At 44.4% G+C, this 18,473-nt stretch overlaps 1 protein-coding gene across 2 annotated transcripts in view; it reads right to left on the bottom strand.

Annotated features, from left to right (window-relative positions):
* Window positions 1-321: 321 nt before the first annotated feature.
* The window catches only part of SLC22A23 (solute carrier family 22 member 23), a 104,923-nt gene continuing 86,771 nt past the window's right edge, over window positions 322-18,473 (bottom strand). For both annotated transcript variants that reach the window (XM_058812345.1, XM_058812353.1), the window contains 5 exons: window positions 14,152-14,254; window positions 10,930-11,162; window positions 8,262-8,294; window positions 6,347-6,470; window positions 322-1,020 (listed from right to left, as the gene is read on the bottom strand). In XM_058812345.1, the coding sequence (XP_058668328.1) occupies window positions 669-1,020; window positions 6,347-6,470; window positions 8,262-8,294; window positions 10,930-11,162; window positions 14,152-14,254 (845 nt within the window). In that variant the 3' untranslated portion in view covers window positions 322-668. The remainder of the gene's footprint in view (window positions 1,021-6,346; window positions 6,471-8,261; window positions 8,295-10,929; window positions 11,163-14,151; window positions 14,255-18,473) is intronic.

The following is an 18,473-nucleotide window of genomic DNA, read 5'->3' as shown; positions in this document are numbered from 1 at the left end:
GTCAGAGTTTGAGTCACAACAGGTTTTGCTTTGTTTTTTCTTATTTTTTTTTCTTTTTTTTACTGTATACAAACACAGCAGGCAATCTGGGCACTTGGACTTTCTAGACAGGCAGAAGAATGTTGCACAAGTCTAAGTTTAAGTCAATTCAACTTTGCAGTGAATCCCTCTTTCCTTTAAAGAAACACAAAAACAAAACAGAAAACAACACTCCCCCTCCCCCCATGGTTTCTTTCTTGGAATGGCTGCACCTCTTAAAAGATGGCTTCATTTTTGTGATCTATGAAGGGAAAAGGAAATAAAGTGCTTCTTGAGAATAAATCAAAATAAATATACATATTTAATGGCAGGAAAAAAAGAGTTCTGAAGGGCTACTGCCAGCCAGGTCTTTTCTCAAATGAGTCTTTTCCCCCAAAACTTTTCAAAAGTAATCTGCATGACTGTTGAAGATGCCAAAATTTGCTTTAGTAGCAGAGTTGAATTCCTCTAAGTTTGTGTCTGCTCCATCACTGGTTTGTAAAATCCGTGCAAAACACCTTTGCCCAAAGTGCAACTCCTCCCGCACAACAGCATCAAATAAAATACAAAAGGAAGAGAAGAAATATAAGACGGGGAAATAAAATAATTAAAAAAAAAAAGGAGAAGGGAAAAAATCCACCCAGTTACATCTACTTCATGCCGTTGGCAGTGGTGTTCTCGGAGATGCCGTCGCTCACAGCTGCCGAGTCGTGGAGGCCAGAGTAATCCTTGAGTTCAGAGTTTGTCAGGAGCAGGGGCTGCTCGCCCTTCTTGTGCGGCAGCAGTGGCTGCCGCGTGTAGTGTTCCCCGTCTGGGATGTTCTCAGGCAGGTGCTGGTTCTTGCTCTCAGGCAGCAGCAGGATGCAGATGATGCAGATGAGTGTGCAGCAGGCGAAGATGACGTGGTGGAGGAAGTAACCTTTCTGGTTGTGCAGCTCCATGATGGGGGCGGTCAGGCGGCCGAAGCCCGCGCTGGCCAGCACCAGCCCCAGCCCGCCGCCCCTGCAAGCACAAGCACAGGGGGAAATGATCACACTCAAGTATCATTTTACACCCCTTTAGCTCCCCCACATAGGAAAAAGAGAGGCTTTACCATGTGGGTGTGTAGACAGCACTCTAAAGTACTCCCAGTTCTAAGTATTCTCACATTCAGTGAGGGAAAACCAGATTTTGCTTAGCATGCCACCCTTCTCCACTTAGACCAGACACACCAAGGAGCAGTAAGTGCAGAAGTCAATTTTGGCTGCCTCTAAGTACCTGGCACCACTCAGCAGTGGAGGCAGGAGATTAGACTTTAAAATCCATTATACCAAACACGGACTGCTGGAATATTTTCTACAAGAAATCATGTTATGGCTGGAACTTCTCAACACTCTGGAGATGTAACAAAATGCATAATTTTCAGGGGGGGAAAAAGTGTGAAAATAGACTCATCTTCCTCCAGCTAGAGGCACAGACGCTGCTTGTGAAAGGCCAGTTCAGTGCTCTCTCCTGATGCTTGGCTAAGCAAGCAAACTCTCTTGCAATTCCTTGTCTTGCTCATCAGCATCTCTCCAGAGGCTGGTGCAGGAGGCCTGGCACACCTCACAGTCCTGGGGCTGTCTCTGCTGGGTGTCCCCACGCAGAAGTGGCACTGCAGGTGTTTCTTTGGGGCAGGACATACCCTCCTGCTGTGACACGACTGAGGTCTCCTGCCAGCAGAGGGTCGTCCTTAAATGACTCATTTTAACAAAATCTGTGAGAGTGGCAGCTCCTCCTTCATTTTCCAAAGACTGCTGCCTGCAGAGGGAGACCTCCCTGTGAGTTTAATCACTGGCACCCTGCTTCCCTACCAAGCCTGTGAGGGCAGCACACTTCCTACACTTCCTCTGGGAGATGCCATCTATTCCCAAACCCTCTGCAGATCAGAGGGGTTCAGTTCCTGGCCCAATGCAGAACTGTTACTATCAACAACAACTGGCCCTTACAGAAGATGGCTTGCAGAGGGCAAATGGACTGCTTTATGTCAAATATTTGGCATAAAACCAGCTTCCCTGACTATTAAGCATCCTGGAAATCACTGTACAAATAAACCTACAAATGCCAAATTCACTCAGCCAACCACAGTGTTAAAGCTAATCTTCACTCAATCCTTTCCAAAATCCACTGCTGCTTGCTTGACAGCTGAAGGACAGCAAACATGGGTTTCAAAAGATGCTCTTGGGACACTGACTGGATCAAAAATTCACATATGTATGTTCCAACTCTTCAGACTCAGCAAAGCATCTTTCAGAGACAACAGTGACTTCCCCAAATGCTGCAAAAGCCCTTATTAAAAACTTGCCAGCTTTCCAGTGGCAATTTAGAAACCCAGCTGAATGCAACTATTGTGCAACTGGCCTCCCTGCAACTTCATTAATACACTCACATGAGTAATTGACACAACCAGTCCCAAATGCATGGCAGATCTCTCTCCAAGCTGGCTCCTGAGCAACAAAAGCCTGGCTCATTTACATCAGTGATTGCAATCGCTAAATTGTATCTCAACCCCCCTGAGAAGGACCTGAGGTGAGTTTTAAATGTTGCTGTAGAAGGACACCAAGCAAGCTGAAAGAAAACGGGAAAAGGCAGCAACAAAGACGGCTCTGTCATTTATGGGTCAAGTGGCTTCAGATTTACGGGGGGGGGAAAAAGTTTTTCCGTATGACGTCAGTAATTAGAGTAGGCATTACTTTTTCCAGTGCCATCAAAACCTGGCAGAAGAAGGCTTGAAAGTGCATTTCAGTGTGTGTCTTAAAAGGGGTTTCTTTAAGGTTTAACTACACTGCAGATGTGAAATGTGAAGGGAAAAAAAAGAGAGAAAATTGAAAATACTCTCAGGAACTTTCTGTTGTGTCCGTGCACATCAGGAAAACAGCTATAGGATAAAAGAGGCAGCAAGCTCATGGTTCACACCATTTTTGCAGGTGACAAGGGGCAGGAAGTGGAAAAGAAAAACATTCTGAGTGCTTTGGGGCATTGCTCCTCCTCAGCACAAGGAATTCCATGGCAGGGGCCAGCGTCTGCACTTCAGACACTCTCCAGATGCAGAGTGGAGCCTGGAGAGGGAGTGCGAGGGCTGCTGGCACCCACAGTGATCCCAGCCTTCTCCCTTGCACCTCTGCCTGCCAGTGCCTGCTCTGGGGGGGCTTTCCTATGGCATGGCCCCATGGATGATCAATCAGGACCACGTTCCCAACTCCTGCTCCCCCACTGACACTGGGGAGGATGGTTTGCATGGGGTTTATGGTACTAACATGGGCAAATCACAAAATTCAAAATTCTGTCCTCAGAAAGGTCCTGCTTGCTCATAGGGTAGAATTTCCTTGCTTGCTACCTCAGTGTTTTGCCAGAGAGCAGCAAGACATCCACGCTGGCATTCTAAGGGAAGGGTCTTGTCCTTCTCAGCACTCCTCAGGAGAGCAGAGGTTTGTTACCCCTGTCTTCAGACAGCCATGTCTGCATAGAGCAAATAGGTCAACACACAACATGGCTCAGAGTACAAGCGAGCCAGAGAGATGCCCAGGCTAAAGGAGGCTTTGGGAGAGCACCTAGTCCAGCCTCCTGCACAAAGCAGGAATCAGGTGAACTGAAATCAGACCAGGTTTTCCAGCTCAGCCACTTCTTAAAGTCAGTCCCTGGAAACCTCCTCAGCCATAAGGGATATTTTGTGCACTCAGTCCTAGGCCAGAGATTCAAGTAATACACCAGCATACCCTTGGCCTCATGGAGCAAGCACCACCTTTGAGAAGCCAGGCCTTATTCAGGTCCCAGTAAACAGCCCTGCATCCCACTGCATTGAGAAATACATTCAGTGCTGGTAGCTGGGTGGGCAAGGTGTGGTGTCAGCTGCAGATTGATCCCTGGGGGATGGGACCCCAAGAGGAGAGGCTGTGAGCTGGTGCAGACCTCTGTGTGAAGGTGACTGTGCCAAGTGGCTCCCGGGTGGTCACAAAGGAAAGTTTCCTCAACAACTGGAAATTCAGCTTGAGGCAGCTATTGATGGGAAAAAGCCCTAATTCAGCCATCCCGCCCACTCTTTGGCTGGGTGGGCACAAAAGCAGGGCACTGGGAGAAAAAGCCAGAACCATCTTCCACTTGATAATAACTGAGAATGTGGAGGATGAGGAGAGGACATGCTGTGTTTTGTTCAGCCTATTCCTATTTAGTAGACATGCAGGCTGTAGGGTGTGAAGATTATTCCATGTGGATTATCAGTGACACTTGGTGCTTTAATTCAGCATTTGCATGGAGGTCTGCACTGAAGTCCCAGGTACAAATAAGGATAGTTCCTGATAAAGCCCTCCTGCCTACTGCCAAGAGACTGGGGGGCAGTGCGCAGATCCCAAGGACCCCTCTGTGACACATGACAGTGTGGAATGTTCATGTTGCTGGAGCAGGTGTCATCTCTTAGTGATGAGGGTCTGGCTGTTCTCCTCCTGGAATTGTTCATCTCAGCACCACAGCAGCAGAGATGGATGAGTGCTGTGGGTTTGCTATCATGCCACGGCTACCCCAGGTAATGGCAGTGCTATTTTCCACTCTCAGAGATTTGCAGACAATGGATTTGATCAGGGAAATCCCAGAGACAGTCTCAGTGCTCTCTTTGCCTTCCTATTCCTTAAGGTTCCTTGAGATGTAACCAAAAGCATATTAGTATCATATAATGGTTTGGGTTGGAAGGGACCTTAAAGATCATTTAGTTCCAACTCCCAAAGGCATCCAGGGTGGCATTTTGGAAAGCAGATTATGAGGGAGTAGCCAGATCCCACCAAAAGGCAAGACAGAAGGCAGTTTAAACCCACCTCTGCATGAGACAGGTTTATGCACTGTCCTGAGTTACACCTCCTAATTACAGTTCTGAGGGGATCTTATTGTGGTGGTAGGATCACAAAGCAGTGCAGAGTGTCATCATTTCTATAAATAAACAGGGATCCTGAGGCATATCTAGCTGTGGTGTCACCCAGCAGAGTCAGGGGAAGCAGAATTTTGGCTCCCAGCCAGGATTTTGTCCCCCTGCCTGTAGCAACAAAAGTGATTTAAGGGAAAAAAGCTTGCTAAGTTCAGACTGCACATCTGACCCTACTTGGCAGATTCTCTTCTGGCTGACATGGTCAATTCCTTATCTGTGTGTCTTTCAAACAGAGCCAAGGAGAAAATTAAAAAGGCATAAAACCACCAAACTGATTGACACACACATAAATAAACAGCTGTTAGTGTTTCAGGCTGCTGTATAATCTTACTCCTCACACTGCCTTTTCCAGTGGAATTAATGTTATCCACAAAATACTTTCACAAATTTAGATAGCCTGAAAAAAAAGACCATGAAGCAAGGAGACTCTGGCTACTCAGATGACAGTTTTGCAATAATACTTTTGCAAAGTAGTTGAAAAGGCATATAATTTGGAGGGGACAAAATAAAAGTATCCTCTTTCCTCTACTCTCTCTCTCTCCCTCCCACCCTTATGACCTACATTCCTGGGAAATTCAGTGAAATCAGAGCAAACTCCTGAATTGCTGTGGCATTGCTGAAAGCATAATCCAGAACACAGAAGCACAACCTTTGTGCTGTGAAAGATAACAGTGCATGTACAAAATTATACAAACCCCTGACCATACAAAGATGTGTTGTGAGAAACTCTCCAACAAAGATAATTTTTCTGATTTCTCCTATTTCCCAAGATGAAAGTGCTCCTCTTTAGAAAAACTTTGAGCCTCTGCTAAGATAGGTCTGATTGTGAAGAGAAAGACAGCTTTGTCTGCAATTAAGGCAGTGAGGCAGGCTTGCAGAGAACCTCTATGCACCAAAAGCATTTAAACCACATGTTTCAACACCTTCCCTCCACTGAAGCACCCTGCAGCTGTCCTGATTAACCTGTCCTATGCAGGCAGGGATTGCTGGCACCTGTGCAGAGTCATGGAATTCCTCCTTTAATACCAAGATGCATACTCACCCAACTGCTGCTTGAACAAACCCTGCAGCGTTAGTGAAGCAATGACAATGCTCAACCACAAAAACTGCTTCAGCTGAGTATTTAAGTCCCTACCAAGCTGCAATTCATGTGCTGCCAGGCCTGCTGATCATCACCACGACAAGACACAAGGTGGAGCCATGGAAAACAAAGCCTCTCTATACACAGATATGCATTTACTTGCACAGACTGACTGCAGCCACCGCAAAAAGCAGCCCCCAAGTTGCTGTGAGGTCTCCAATGATGTGCTCCCATACAATGTGTTAAGTTACACAGCCCATTATCAATTAAATGAGGATAATTTTGTCCCCATCTCTTGAAGGGGGTTCCAGTCTCACCTGATTACTGTGGGTGTGATTTCAGCACAGAAGAACACGCTGAGGCTTCCAACAGCATGCGAAGAGAACATACCCACGATGGAAAATGCAACAGAGAATTTGTCTTTGACACTGTCACTCATACCTGGCAAGACAAGTGTGTTCACAAAAAGTAAGAATGAAGTCAAACTTCTAAGGAAGAAAACAATCAGAGAAATTTCTATTACTCTTCTCCCTCAGTAGAAATTGGAGTAATTTTGTAATACTAATTTAAAAGTGGTATTTATAAAATCCATTCTCCAAGCACCTGAGATACAAACACATATGAAAAAACCCATAATGTCATGCCAATAAATGGCAGTGATCTCTGATTTTTTTATGCTCAGATACCACAGAAAAGGCAAAACCCATGAAAAAACCAAACCCTTTGGTCAGTCTTTTAGGCACCAGCGTCTTTCCTCTCACGTTTGACAGACAAGTAGAGGCAGACAGTGTTCCTCAAGCTGCCAAACATCTTGTGCAGTGGGGCTTGGGCACTGAAGAGGCTTCCAGGACAAGAGAGGAAAGAGCTAGAAGTGCTCCCATCTCTGTGCTAAGCCTCTGCATGAGATCAGTCTGCAACCTCTGTTGTAACTCCCAGCTTGACAAGTGTGGGCGAGAACAGCTGATGCCAAGGATGGCGAGGCACTCCTTAAGCCAGGGCTGTTTGCTCAATCCTCTCACAGCTGGATGGCAGCAAGGGTTCCAGGAGCAAACAGTGTCTATCAAGCACTTGCAGAAACCCCAGTAAATCTAAACAAAGCTCAAGGAAACTGTTTCTGGCCATGATGACAGCACATCTCTCACTGGATCCCTGCTCGCCTCCTCCTGTGGGCAGGGCTGGCATCTCTGACCAGGGTTGCACAAGCTCACGTGGCCTGTCCTGGCCAGCAAGGAGGCCACATCACTCACAGACACCATTGCACCACACAAGGGGACACATTATGCCTGACAGGAGCACTGGGGAAAGGACTGCCACTTTGCAGCCTGTGCTCTCTCACCTTTCCACGCACACGTCCCAAGCCCTGCCTGAAGAAAGAACTGCTTTGTGCAGTCCCAAGCAGGGACTGTCTGGCTGGGATCCAGTGAAAATTAACACCTGCTTTTGTTCTTGCTGAATATATCAGCTGTCAAGAGAGCAAAAGGTATTTGGGAGCTCTTTGGTTACATCTTCTGAAATGTGCTACAGCTTGCTCAGGGCTAAGCTCTTTCTGCAATGCACCCCAAGTCTGGGTGAGAGAGCAAATTCTGCCAGCTGATGAGGATGTGGGCACAGCATCTTGCAAACCACAGGTCTCAGGCCACTCTTGCATAGCAAGTGAGGCTACACCATTGATCCCCTCAGGGAATTGTGGCTGCTCAGCAGAACAGACCTTGGAAAAACTGGGCAAGGACAGGTCCATCAAATCTGATACACAAAGGTACATTTTGTTCCCCTGAGGTTTGTTACTGCATTGCTCCTACAGAACTTCATCTTGGGAAAGCATCTTTTAAGGTGTTTAACTCCCCTTATTTAAAGAGTCCTTAAGGTGTTTTAGTCCCCTTTTCTTTTCTGGGGGAAAAAAAAAAAAGAAAATCTGAGATTCTTGAACTGGGAATGCTGCATCTCAGAAGGAGACTTTCTGAGAAAGCCTCACCCTGTGTGTCAAACCTTGGGGGACCTCTGCACCTTCTCTTGACATGCAGCCTATGTGGAGGGGATGCTAAACAAAGAGGCTGAGCACAGATGAGCAGGCGTGCCTGTCAGTAGGGTCTCAAGGCATGCACAGAAGGACTTTCCCCCTGCACCCCTTTGTGGCAGCAGCTCTGCTCTGGGTGCTTTGAGTGTGGCGTTTTGAATCTACCTGTTCCTGGGGGAGTGCTTCCCACATGATACAGATTTGTCTGTAAACCATACCTGAGTCTGGAAGTTGACTGTATTTTCCAATCACTGGATCCAAGACCATGGAAGTCAGAGAAAGATAAAAAAGAGAAAGGGAGAGGAAACAAGAACATACAGTTTTTATATGTTTATTTATCTGAAAAACAAGGGTAAATCCCACATGCCACCCTAGCCCCACCCTCTGACTCCCAATTCTTTCCCATGCCAAAACCTTCCCATCTTTCCCTGGCCACCAGATAGGACATGCTGTTTCCAGGCACATCTCAGCTGGAGGACAGCATGCTAATGAGACAGTGATAACAAACCAGCAGTAAAGCATATTTAAAAGCCCCAGAATTACCACTGGGACTAACACAAAGGCCTCTTTGTTGTTAATGAAGGGGGAGAAGAGAAAATGCCCTCCTGCTGCAGCCCTGAGGGAATGGCCAAAAGAAGCTTGGGTTAGACAGCAAAATCTGGGCATCAGTGCTGTCAGACTGGTGGGAGACCTATCCCTCTCCAAAAGCATGAGCTGATGGTCCCTGTGTCACACTAACCACACAGGAGCACATGGCAGCCTGGGCAGCAAGGGGAAGGGCATCAGCATGAGCTCGGCACAGCTCTGCTCCTCATTTCCCATCCTGATTCTGTGACTTTCCAGGTGACACTCCAGAGCTCAGAGGAGGGATCAAACAAGGAGAGCTTCATGGTCTGCTGCAGGTTTGTGGCTGGTGCAGAATATCTCCCTTTCTCACCATTCTCAAATTCTGATTTCATTTTCCTATTACACCCAAATTATGCTAAATTAAAGCATGCAAGATGCTGTGACAGATTTCATAATAAACAAAGGTCACTACTTCTCTCCAAACAATGTCTAGTTCTTCTAAGGAAGAGGTGGCCATGGTCAAGAGTGGGGTGAGCTGCTCTGAAGTTTGAGGTTGCCTTTCCCTCCTCTTCTCACAAAGAAAAGAGTGGAGTCAGAAAGGCTGACAAGGGCACTGCATTGAGAGTGCCAGTGTAGCACAAAGCACCTAAAGCCATGCCTGATCTTAGTTCTGGCAACTTGGTTCACAAAACCACCTAAACCTGTTATGGAAAAGGTTGTAATGAGTCCTACAGGGTGTTGCCTCCCACCTCCCTCATAAATTTATTTTGAAAAAATGCAACCAGATTTTCGTGGCTCTGGAGCAGACTAAGGGCTCTGACACACCGTCTCTCAGCTAGGCAGAGTGTGTTTATTGCCTTGACAGCCTCAACAAACATCTCCCATCCTGAAAACAAAAATTAAAATGGGCAAGTTCAGTGTAGAGACACCCTGATGGACACCCCCAGAAGAACATGGAGCTTTGGGAGGTTGCACACATGCACAGTGTGAATCTGCATGTGAATGGTCTCAGTCCATCAACAGACATGGTGAGGGTGCAGTCACAGGGCTTCTCCCACTCTCAGCCAGCATTGCTGGACATGATAAATATGTGCTCAAAGGAAATGTAAACATTTGTGCCAAGCTGGGAGCAAACACACATGATGCTGGAGTTTCCTCCATTACATGAAAGAGGTTCCCTGTTTCCCTCCTATACTCCTACAAATAGCTTGTTTGCTAAAGGCGAACTTAGTAAATGCCTCTGGGTAACAGAGGCATTTGTAAATATGAACAATTCCTGCTGGCTTGGAGCTGCCCTCAGTATGCAAGAATGTGAAAGATTTCCATCCTCAATGCAAAAAGCTCTTTCTTATTAAGGCCCTCAATTATTTCTAAACATAGAAATTAAAACCAGCAATAGCCAGTGTTCTGGTATTTGTCGCACATCCAGTTTGTCCAAAGTACGTCTCAACCCTCTTCCTCCTTCCTTGGGGTGGGGTTTTATGGGACAGGAGTCTAATGATTGCACACTGTGAGAGAGGCAAAGCACATCCCAGATTCCCTCTGCTTCAACAGCTCTCTGATTGAACAAGTTCAACCTCCTCAAGGAACAAAAAATGAGGTGAATGAAATAAAATGGAAAAAGGAAAGGGAATATTTCTATAGCAGTTTTAATAGCTGAAACAGCTCCAAAGGGCCACAAAAAAGTTACTGCTTGCAAAGGAAGAGGTGGAACACTCACTTTTTGCAGGAACAGCCATCTGAAATGCTTGTGTGCATCTGAAATGTGTCACTTTCCAAAATCACGGGTATACATTCACATGGACTATACGTACAGTATGTTAAAAGCGGGGTCTTTCAGCTGCATGATTTCTGCGCTACCTTTTTACTACTTGTTCATAGCAAGATGCTAAGAGCAGGCAGAGGACATACACCTACTGCTTTAACTTCTGCATGGTTTGGAGGCCACTTGGGAAGCTGACTTGAGTGGGAAATTTTGCCTTCCCAATCTCGATACAGCTCTTTCCCTGGCAGATGTTTCACCAAAATAAAATTGAAAGCGTTTCTTGTTTCCTTGCTTGTTTTCTTGGAGACTACCCCAGATACAGCACCAAAGCTCAATAAGCTTCACCATGGGAATCATCCACAATACAATGCCTTTTGTTAATGAGCCTGAGAAACAAGTGTTTGGGGAAACCTTCAAACAAACTCAGATTCTAAAACTATGCAGGTGTATCACATGACAAATCCGGGACAGGCAAAGGAAATGCCGGTATTTCCTGGTCCCTTATTTGCATATCAAGCTTGCATGGTACTGAAAAGCTCTCATCTCCAACTTACAGTTGAGAAGGCCCAGCTGCAGGAGCGATGCCAGAGCTGTGAGTATCATGAAGAGCAGGAGTCCTCCTCTCCTGCCCAGAAAGCCGACCACGGGGCACATGGCCAGGCAGGATGCCAGCGCGATCCCGGCCATGGTGTAGTAGTCCGCGTAGAAGTTGTGGGTAATCGCCATCTTCGCCTCGTGCCCCATCATACTCTTTGCAAAACAGTGGTGTATGCCATAACCAGTCAGCCTGGGGGAAACAGGAGAGGGCAAGAGACACCACTGCTGAGAGGGCAGAACACACACTGCAGTGTTATTCAGTGTGGGGAGGAATTGATGCAGGAATACAACACCCTAAGTTAAGAGACTTATCTCTAGGTGCTACTGTGAAAATAAGCATTGATAAAAAGAAGCAAAAGAAAAAAAATCTCCATTCAGCCAAATATTTGCTGGTTTTATTCATTTAGCTGCTGCTCATGGTATGATCAAGGCATGGGGAACTTTAGAACTCCTAGTGCATGGTAGGTTTTCCCATTGTATTTGAGAAATCTCATTCCCAGAGGAGCACATCTCTCCGTTCCCGGTGCACCTGCTGAGAGTACAGAGCCAGCACTGCTGTGATGAAGTAGCTCTGTGCTTGGACAGCAAAACACCAGGAATACCCACCTGCCTGTGACATTTGGTCATACTAAATACAAGCATTACAGCTCACTTCCCAAGCTAGCCCATTAAAACTGAAAGCCCCTGAGAAAGGAGTGTTTGAAGTTTTATGTGCTGCAATGATTATTACAATCATGAAACAACAAGATCTAATTCAGTCTACACATTCACACCACCCTTCAAAACAATGTGTCTCCTCCTCTTTAAAAAATTTCTTTGAAATGTCACTGATCAACATCTTACCATCACATCCTTCTCCTGTCTCACCCTGTGCCTCCAAAAAATAGAAAAGAAAAAAAGGAAGAAAGAGAAAGGGGCTGAAGGTACAAAAGTCTGATGAGAAGCCCCAGCTTCACCCCTGATGTGGTACAAAACACAAAATAGCAGCAGGGATGCAACAGGAGAGGTCAGTGCTCTCAACTGCACCATCACAGCTCAAGTTCCTCTGCCAGGAAGAACCTCCTGTCCCTGGCACTTACACAAGACAAATCTCATGGCACAAATTAACAGTGCTTGAGAGAGTGGGAGGCACAGATCCAGGTCTCCAAAAAAAAGAAAAACAAAACAAAACAAAACAAAAAAAAAAAAAAAAGAAAAAAAGGCAGGTGCATTACACTGATACACTTCTATACTTCTGAAGTTCAGGAATTTGAAGCTCTGTCAGTATAAATTGAGTATCCGAATAAGCATAGAAACAGCTGTGGGGCTGTGCAGACCTTGAGTGCATGACAGTCCACGGCCTGAGGAGCTTTTCTTGCAAACTTGTGAATCAATGTTCTAGTTCAAAACCCCATCCTTAATACCAAACACCTTGCCCCTGATAAAAACCTAATACAAGTGCTTCCTGTTACACAAAATTGACATTTGCTTTGAATAACTAGATTATAGCTGACTCCTCCCCTAAGAGAAATATCAATCAGCAAAACAGTAGTAATAAAAGGGCAGAGTTAATCAGCTTTACTTCTGTCTTTCTCTTCTATGCATGCAAATACAGTTGCAGAAGTTGCTATTGAGACCATGACTTATAAAGTAAATTATTTAATCATTTGGACTTTGCTTTCCAGGCTGTTCCCTAAGAATCTATTCTCTTCACTTGATGAGCAGCTCAGAATAGTTACTTTTAAAATTGAATCCTTGTCTTTCCAAATTTCTTTTTGTTCCCTGCAGAAGGTTCCTTCTATATAACTAAAAATTTAGCACAGCCCTGTCTAACAGGAGTAACAGAAGTAAAATTAATTTTTTTTCCACTCCTTAAAAACAAACATGAAATCTATTTCCTCAGATGTACATCTGCTTCATGCTCTGCTTGGATGCAAACAGCCTTCATGTGCTAATGCCAGAAATTATTTTTTGGACTGCCTAGATCTGATTTAAGGAATTTCCAAATATGCAAATGATGTGGGTGAGGGAGGAGGGGAGAATTGCCCATGCAAACAGTTTTCACAAATACATTTAACACTGTCTACCAAATGTACTTGGTGAGCCTAAGAGGAAAGAACTCTTTCAGAACAGAGGTAGTCCCTCACTGGTGGGTGGAAGAGAGACACAAAACTCATAAAACCAGAGTGGATTCTGCAATAAATTATGCTGGAGACTGACCCCTGAAGTTTGTGTGCTTCTGGATGGGTTCTTGCCCAGCATGGGGGCTGTCCCCTCTGGGTGCTGACTGATCCACAAGCCTGCTAACAGCAGTGAGGGCTGCAGAGCAGTGCCCTGAAGTGAGGAAGAAAAAGCCACAAGAGAACTACATACTCTGAAACCTAGCAGAGGAAGGTGATTCCCAGCCTTCTCCAGCCCCACCTCCCATTTGAAAAGAAAACCATGAAAAATTCAAGTGGGCATTTTACAAGATGGAAAAATTAGAAAATGCACTGCTGGTGCCCTTCCAGAGTTTGCAAGCCAATGTATTTCCTCTTTACAAGGTGTCAGTTCTGGACAGAAGATCTCAGAACCTGTAACCTGTAAAACCCTCAGGCTGATGCTTGTTTTTGCCCACATGAGCATGTCCAAACTGAAGCCTTAGGAGGTGAGCATCACATTGTCCTGTTGGAGACTGCACATTCCCCCTGTGACCCCCTGCACATAATTTGAGAGTGCTAAGGCACTTTGTAATCTGCTTTGAAGACCCACCAAGCACAGCTGTTATACGAGGGAGTAACTTGTATTTACTGGCAAGCACCATCTTCCTCTGCACCATAGCCCTGTCAGATGTACACAACTTGAACCTGTGCTCCTGGGGCAGGAATAGTTTCCAAACTCCCACCTGGGATGCAAAGCACATGTGAGTGTGCATGAGCACTTATCAGCACATGGCCACACCAGACCACTGGTGACAGCAACACAACTGCAGCATGGCACCTGAGAAAATGCAGCTCTGCTGCCTGAAAGAGCCACTGAGCTCCTCCATGTTTGCCATAAAAATTTGGTTCCCTGCAACAGCTGGTATTTTCCCAGGATCATTTATCAAAGATGTTAGTGAAGGGTCCCACAGTAGGAAATAGTGGAGCTCCCTCATCACTTCCCATTGCTACTCCAGTTCACTGACCACACAGATATTTAAACAAAGAGATTGCACTTACGAATTCACACACAACACTACGATGTTTTTCCACAGGTTCCTTGTTCCCACCACTTTAACAATGCAGACTTTCTTTGGTCTCCTGGTGATTTCCTTTTCCAGCTCTGAAACAAATCAAATCAGAATTATCATTTCACTGAAGAGAATGAGAAGATTTACTTGTGAACTAAAATATTCTGAGGGATGTTCTGGAGAGCAGAACACTATTAATTACATTTATGGGAGCTATAAAAACGCTGAACTACCTGCCTAAAGTCCAGCACAGGTTCCTCCTTTTCTTCCAGGCTTCCCTTCATCTTCTTGGGGCAAAAGAACCAAGAACTCCATACTCCAAACATCCTCCCAGTTAAAAATGTGAATGTAAAGTGGGAGCAACATGGAGCTTGACCCCAACAAGCATGATAGCAAATTTCTTGAAGAACTTAAAGATTCTGTTAATTTTTAGAACCCTCCACAGGGAGGACTGCACTCGTGCAGCTACAGGCTCTGCTCCCATTGTGCAATGCATACCCTAAAAAGCCATGGAAAGGACTGAAGCTCAAACTCATTTTTCATGGGTCGTCTTTTGTAGTTTGTTCAAATGCAAGTTTGAGAATGCAGTAGCTAGGACATTATGTCAGCTCATCCATCTTCAACTCCACTCCCTTTTCAAATATTTAAGTTTTTCTGATGGATGTCCTAAACGTTAAGACATTTTCTTAAACAAAAATCATTGGGCATCAGCAGCTGTGGAGTCTTTGCATTTCAGAACTAAAGCCCCACCATGTCCTTCCAGTTCTGGGCAGCTTCAAGTGAACTTTTCTTTGCAATGCTGAAATAACAAGCCTTACAAATGCTGCCTCTGATACCCTTGTTGGCACAGGACAATAATGAAGGGCACTGTTTATTTCCCAATTATCCTTAAGTTGGAGTTTGAACACCTACCTAAGCGTGCCAAAGCAGCCACTGTTTCCAAGCTACCGGATCAGTGGGCAACAAGTCCAATAAAAGCAGGAGAAGATGTAGCTATAAAGAAGCATCACAAAAATAATGCCTACCAAGAGCACAGACTAGGTCTGTTTTCTGGGGTAAAGGCTTTCACTACTGCTTTTTTTTTTTTTTTTTTTTTTTAAGGCAGGAGCGTGGCCCTGTTGTGAAGGGTGCATGAGTTCTCTTGGTGCATACACAATGAGCTCCGGTGTCCTCAGCTGCCCACACTGGCCTGGCCTGCCCTGACCTCTGCCTTACTCTGCTGAATAGCAACTTCCTAAAGAGATGAAAGACAGGAGAAAATAAAAGCAAGCTGGGGGGGAGGGGGGGGGATTTAAAAAAAAAGGTCACCTGAATTTAAAAACGAAACAAAAGCCACATTTGCCAGCTATTATTTGAAAAGTGCATCACAAAAATAATAAATCAAACAAACACTATTTACATGCAAATGCTTGATCTATTAACTGCTCACAGGTCACTCCTGGTCTTCTCTCTAGAGTAATTACTGGGAAGGCTTCTGACAAAAGCAGCAAAGTGTATTTTACATCAGTGATTGTATTTAGGCAGAATATGGCTACACTACTTTCCTAACAACCTGATAATGGCCATTTTTCCCCTGAACTTATGCAGCATGAAGCACACAAAAGCAGAAAAACTAAGGTGGAGCAAAAGAAAAAAAATAGTTAAATTAGTATTTGTATTACAGAAACCCTCTTTAGACTCAGCAATGGATCGGGGCCATATTAAAATATAAGCAATAAAAAATTGGAGCCTAATCTCAAAGAACAAGGTCAAAATAATTTCTATAGCAAAATTCTAGGAAGGAATAAGTGGGAACAAAATAATTCAGAACAACTGAAGCAGTTAGATAAAATATAATTGTAAAGGTAATGATTGAGCCCAGGCCAAACTTTCTACAGCAAAAAAAGTCAAAGCAAACACTAGGAGAAGCACAAGGTTTTGAAAGGTTGTTGGTGGGTGTTTACTATTTCAGCTGAAGGACAACAATGAAAATCACTACCCAAACAACACATATTGCACATATTTCAAAAGGGTTCACTCTCAAACTAAGATCTGGCCTCTAAAGTAAAACATCTCATCCTCTGTCAGCAGAAGGTAAATATGCCATATTCTTCAGATTTTCTTAATCTGATAGGGATTTTTGTTTGTTTGTTTCTCAGAGAAATTTTTACTTTTTTCTTTCAAGACAGAGGGTAGACTTACTTGTAAACACATGCTGTATTGAGCCACAACTCAATAAAATCAAGAGAAGCAATGATCAACTTGGCTACACTTTCATTTGCAACCAACCATTATTATGCCCTCCACTCCTGCTTTGTTCATACATTAGGTCTTCCTGTAATGCATGTGTACTTTGTTTATTGTCATGCATCCTTCTCACCTGCACTCAGGCCCCCCTTTTAACCTTTCTCACAAGTCAGTGCTTCTGAACCAGTTCCCACCAGTGTTTTTCACTGAGCTGCTGTTCTGCCCTCAGGTAAGGGCTCACTTGGTTATGTGAACTGTCCAACAGCTCCTGTGTCAGCTGCAGTGAGGATCACACATGACAGGGGAGCTCACTCCTTCTCTACCCTACTCGTGCAGCAGTCTTTCTGCAGTGGACCCTTAATCTGCTTTCGTGGGGGTTACACTCCATGGACACATCACAGCATCATACAAAAATGTCTTGATTCCAGATGTAACAGCATTATAAGCATTAAAACAAACAAACAAACAAAAACAACCAAAAACCCAAACAAACAAACAAAAAAAAATCCACCCAAAAAAAACCAAGGAGAAAAAAAGAAAAAAAAAGGGGGAAAAAAAGAATCTAGTCTCAAATCTTTCACCAAAGAATGCAAACAGAACCTAGCATTTTATTGAGAGCCTTATGACTCTACCAGCTACTTACGCCTCCATCTCTCTATGATGTTGTTAAAACTCCAAATCTAAGTCACCTGCTTTAGAAGAATGACTTGCCTCCAAGTCTCCAACACAATTTATCTTTCTGATGGCTTTCTCTTTTGCTTCTATTAATACTAGTGAGATATTCACCAAAAATCCCCACTGCAAAATTAATGGCCTGCAATAACCAAAATATCATTCTAATAAGAAAAAATAAGCTATGTGACTTGCAAAAAAGTCATCAAAGACAGAACTGGCTGTCATGTAAGTGACCTGCTGTCTTTGGAGGGAGCCTGCCTGCATGAAAGGAGCTGCTCCACTGACTTTGATGAGCATCAGGAGAGTGGCAGCTCTCAGGCTAACTTCATAGGTCAAAGTTAAGATATTAAAAGGCAAGCCAAAGCCTATTAAAGCCTCATGGAAGCAAACTATTTTCTTTCAGATCTAACACCAGAAAAACTCCTTGTACCCCCAGCTTACTCTTTGATTTTACACCGAAGTCACCAGTACAGAGAAATTAGCATTAAATGTTTCAGTTTTGATTTACCAAAAAGTAGAGTGTGGAATATAAGAATATTTCTATCCATTTATTCAGAGGCCCCTAATAAGTTTTCCCATACTCCAGAGCCCACACACACTCTAGGCTTCCTATTCAGAGACTCAGTAGGAAAACTGTCAACAAGCTAACTCTTTAGATCTTAGTGGAAATTAGAACTATTCACTGGCAGACTTTGAAAGTCTCATGGGAAGGGGAACCCTACCAGCTCCCAGCTCTCAAAGCTGCTGAATTCTCAAGAGACCCTCTGCATTTCAGGAGCATGCCTTTCAAAATCAGAAAGTATCTTTAGAGCCTTCAGATGAAGCCACCCATCTCTGCACCACTTGGCATAGACAAAACAGACAAAAGCCCAAATCAAGGCACAGAAAAATTATGTCCAAAATGACGAGTGTCCTGTGGTGATGAACTTTTGCTGGATTTTTCTGGCTGCTAAACGATACTGTCAGTAGCTCTTTGAACATGAAAAGATCTATGGAAGCCGAGCACAGAGACTCAATCAATCCCTGGAGCATGACAGCTCTGCAGCAGGAGATGGAGCGGTCTGAAACACAGAGGTGAAGCAATCTATTCTCAGGCAGGCAGAGTTACGGGTACACAGGTTTATTTACACCTTCCAGGACGTTTGTCCAGCTCTCAAGCCATATACAGAAATTATGAGATAGGTAAAATACTGACTGATGGGCAGAGAGAGATAAGGGACAGAAAAACAGAAATCATGAGCGGATGGCAGGACATTAGTAGTAGGATGACTCATCTTATTTAGAAAAAAAAATCTTGTTTAATAATCTGAGTGGGGAGCTTGGCAAAAACCTCAGAAAGGTACCAGCAAGGTCTGCTGGTGACAAAGTGAGGCACTATCTTACTGTCAAAGATAAGTACAATGCAAATGG

Source organism: Ammospiza caudacuta, chromosome 1, assembly GCF_027887145.1.
Source record: "Ammospiza caudacuta isolate bAmmCau1 chromosome 1, bAmmCau1.pri, whole genome shotgun sequence".
Lineage (NCBI taxonomy): Eukaryota > Metazoa > Chordata > Aves > Passeriformes > Passerellidae > Ammospiza > Ammospiza caudacuta.
This window is presented reverse-complemented; position numbering and strand designations above follow the sequence as displayed.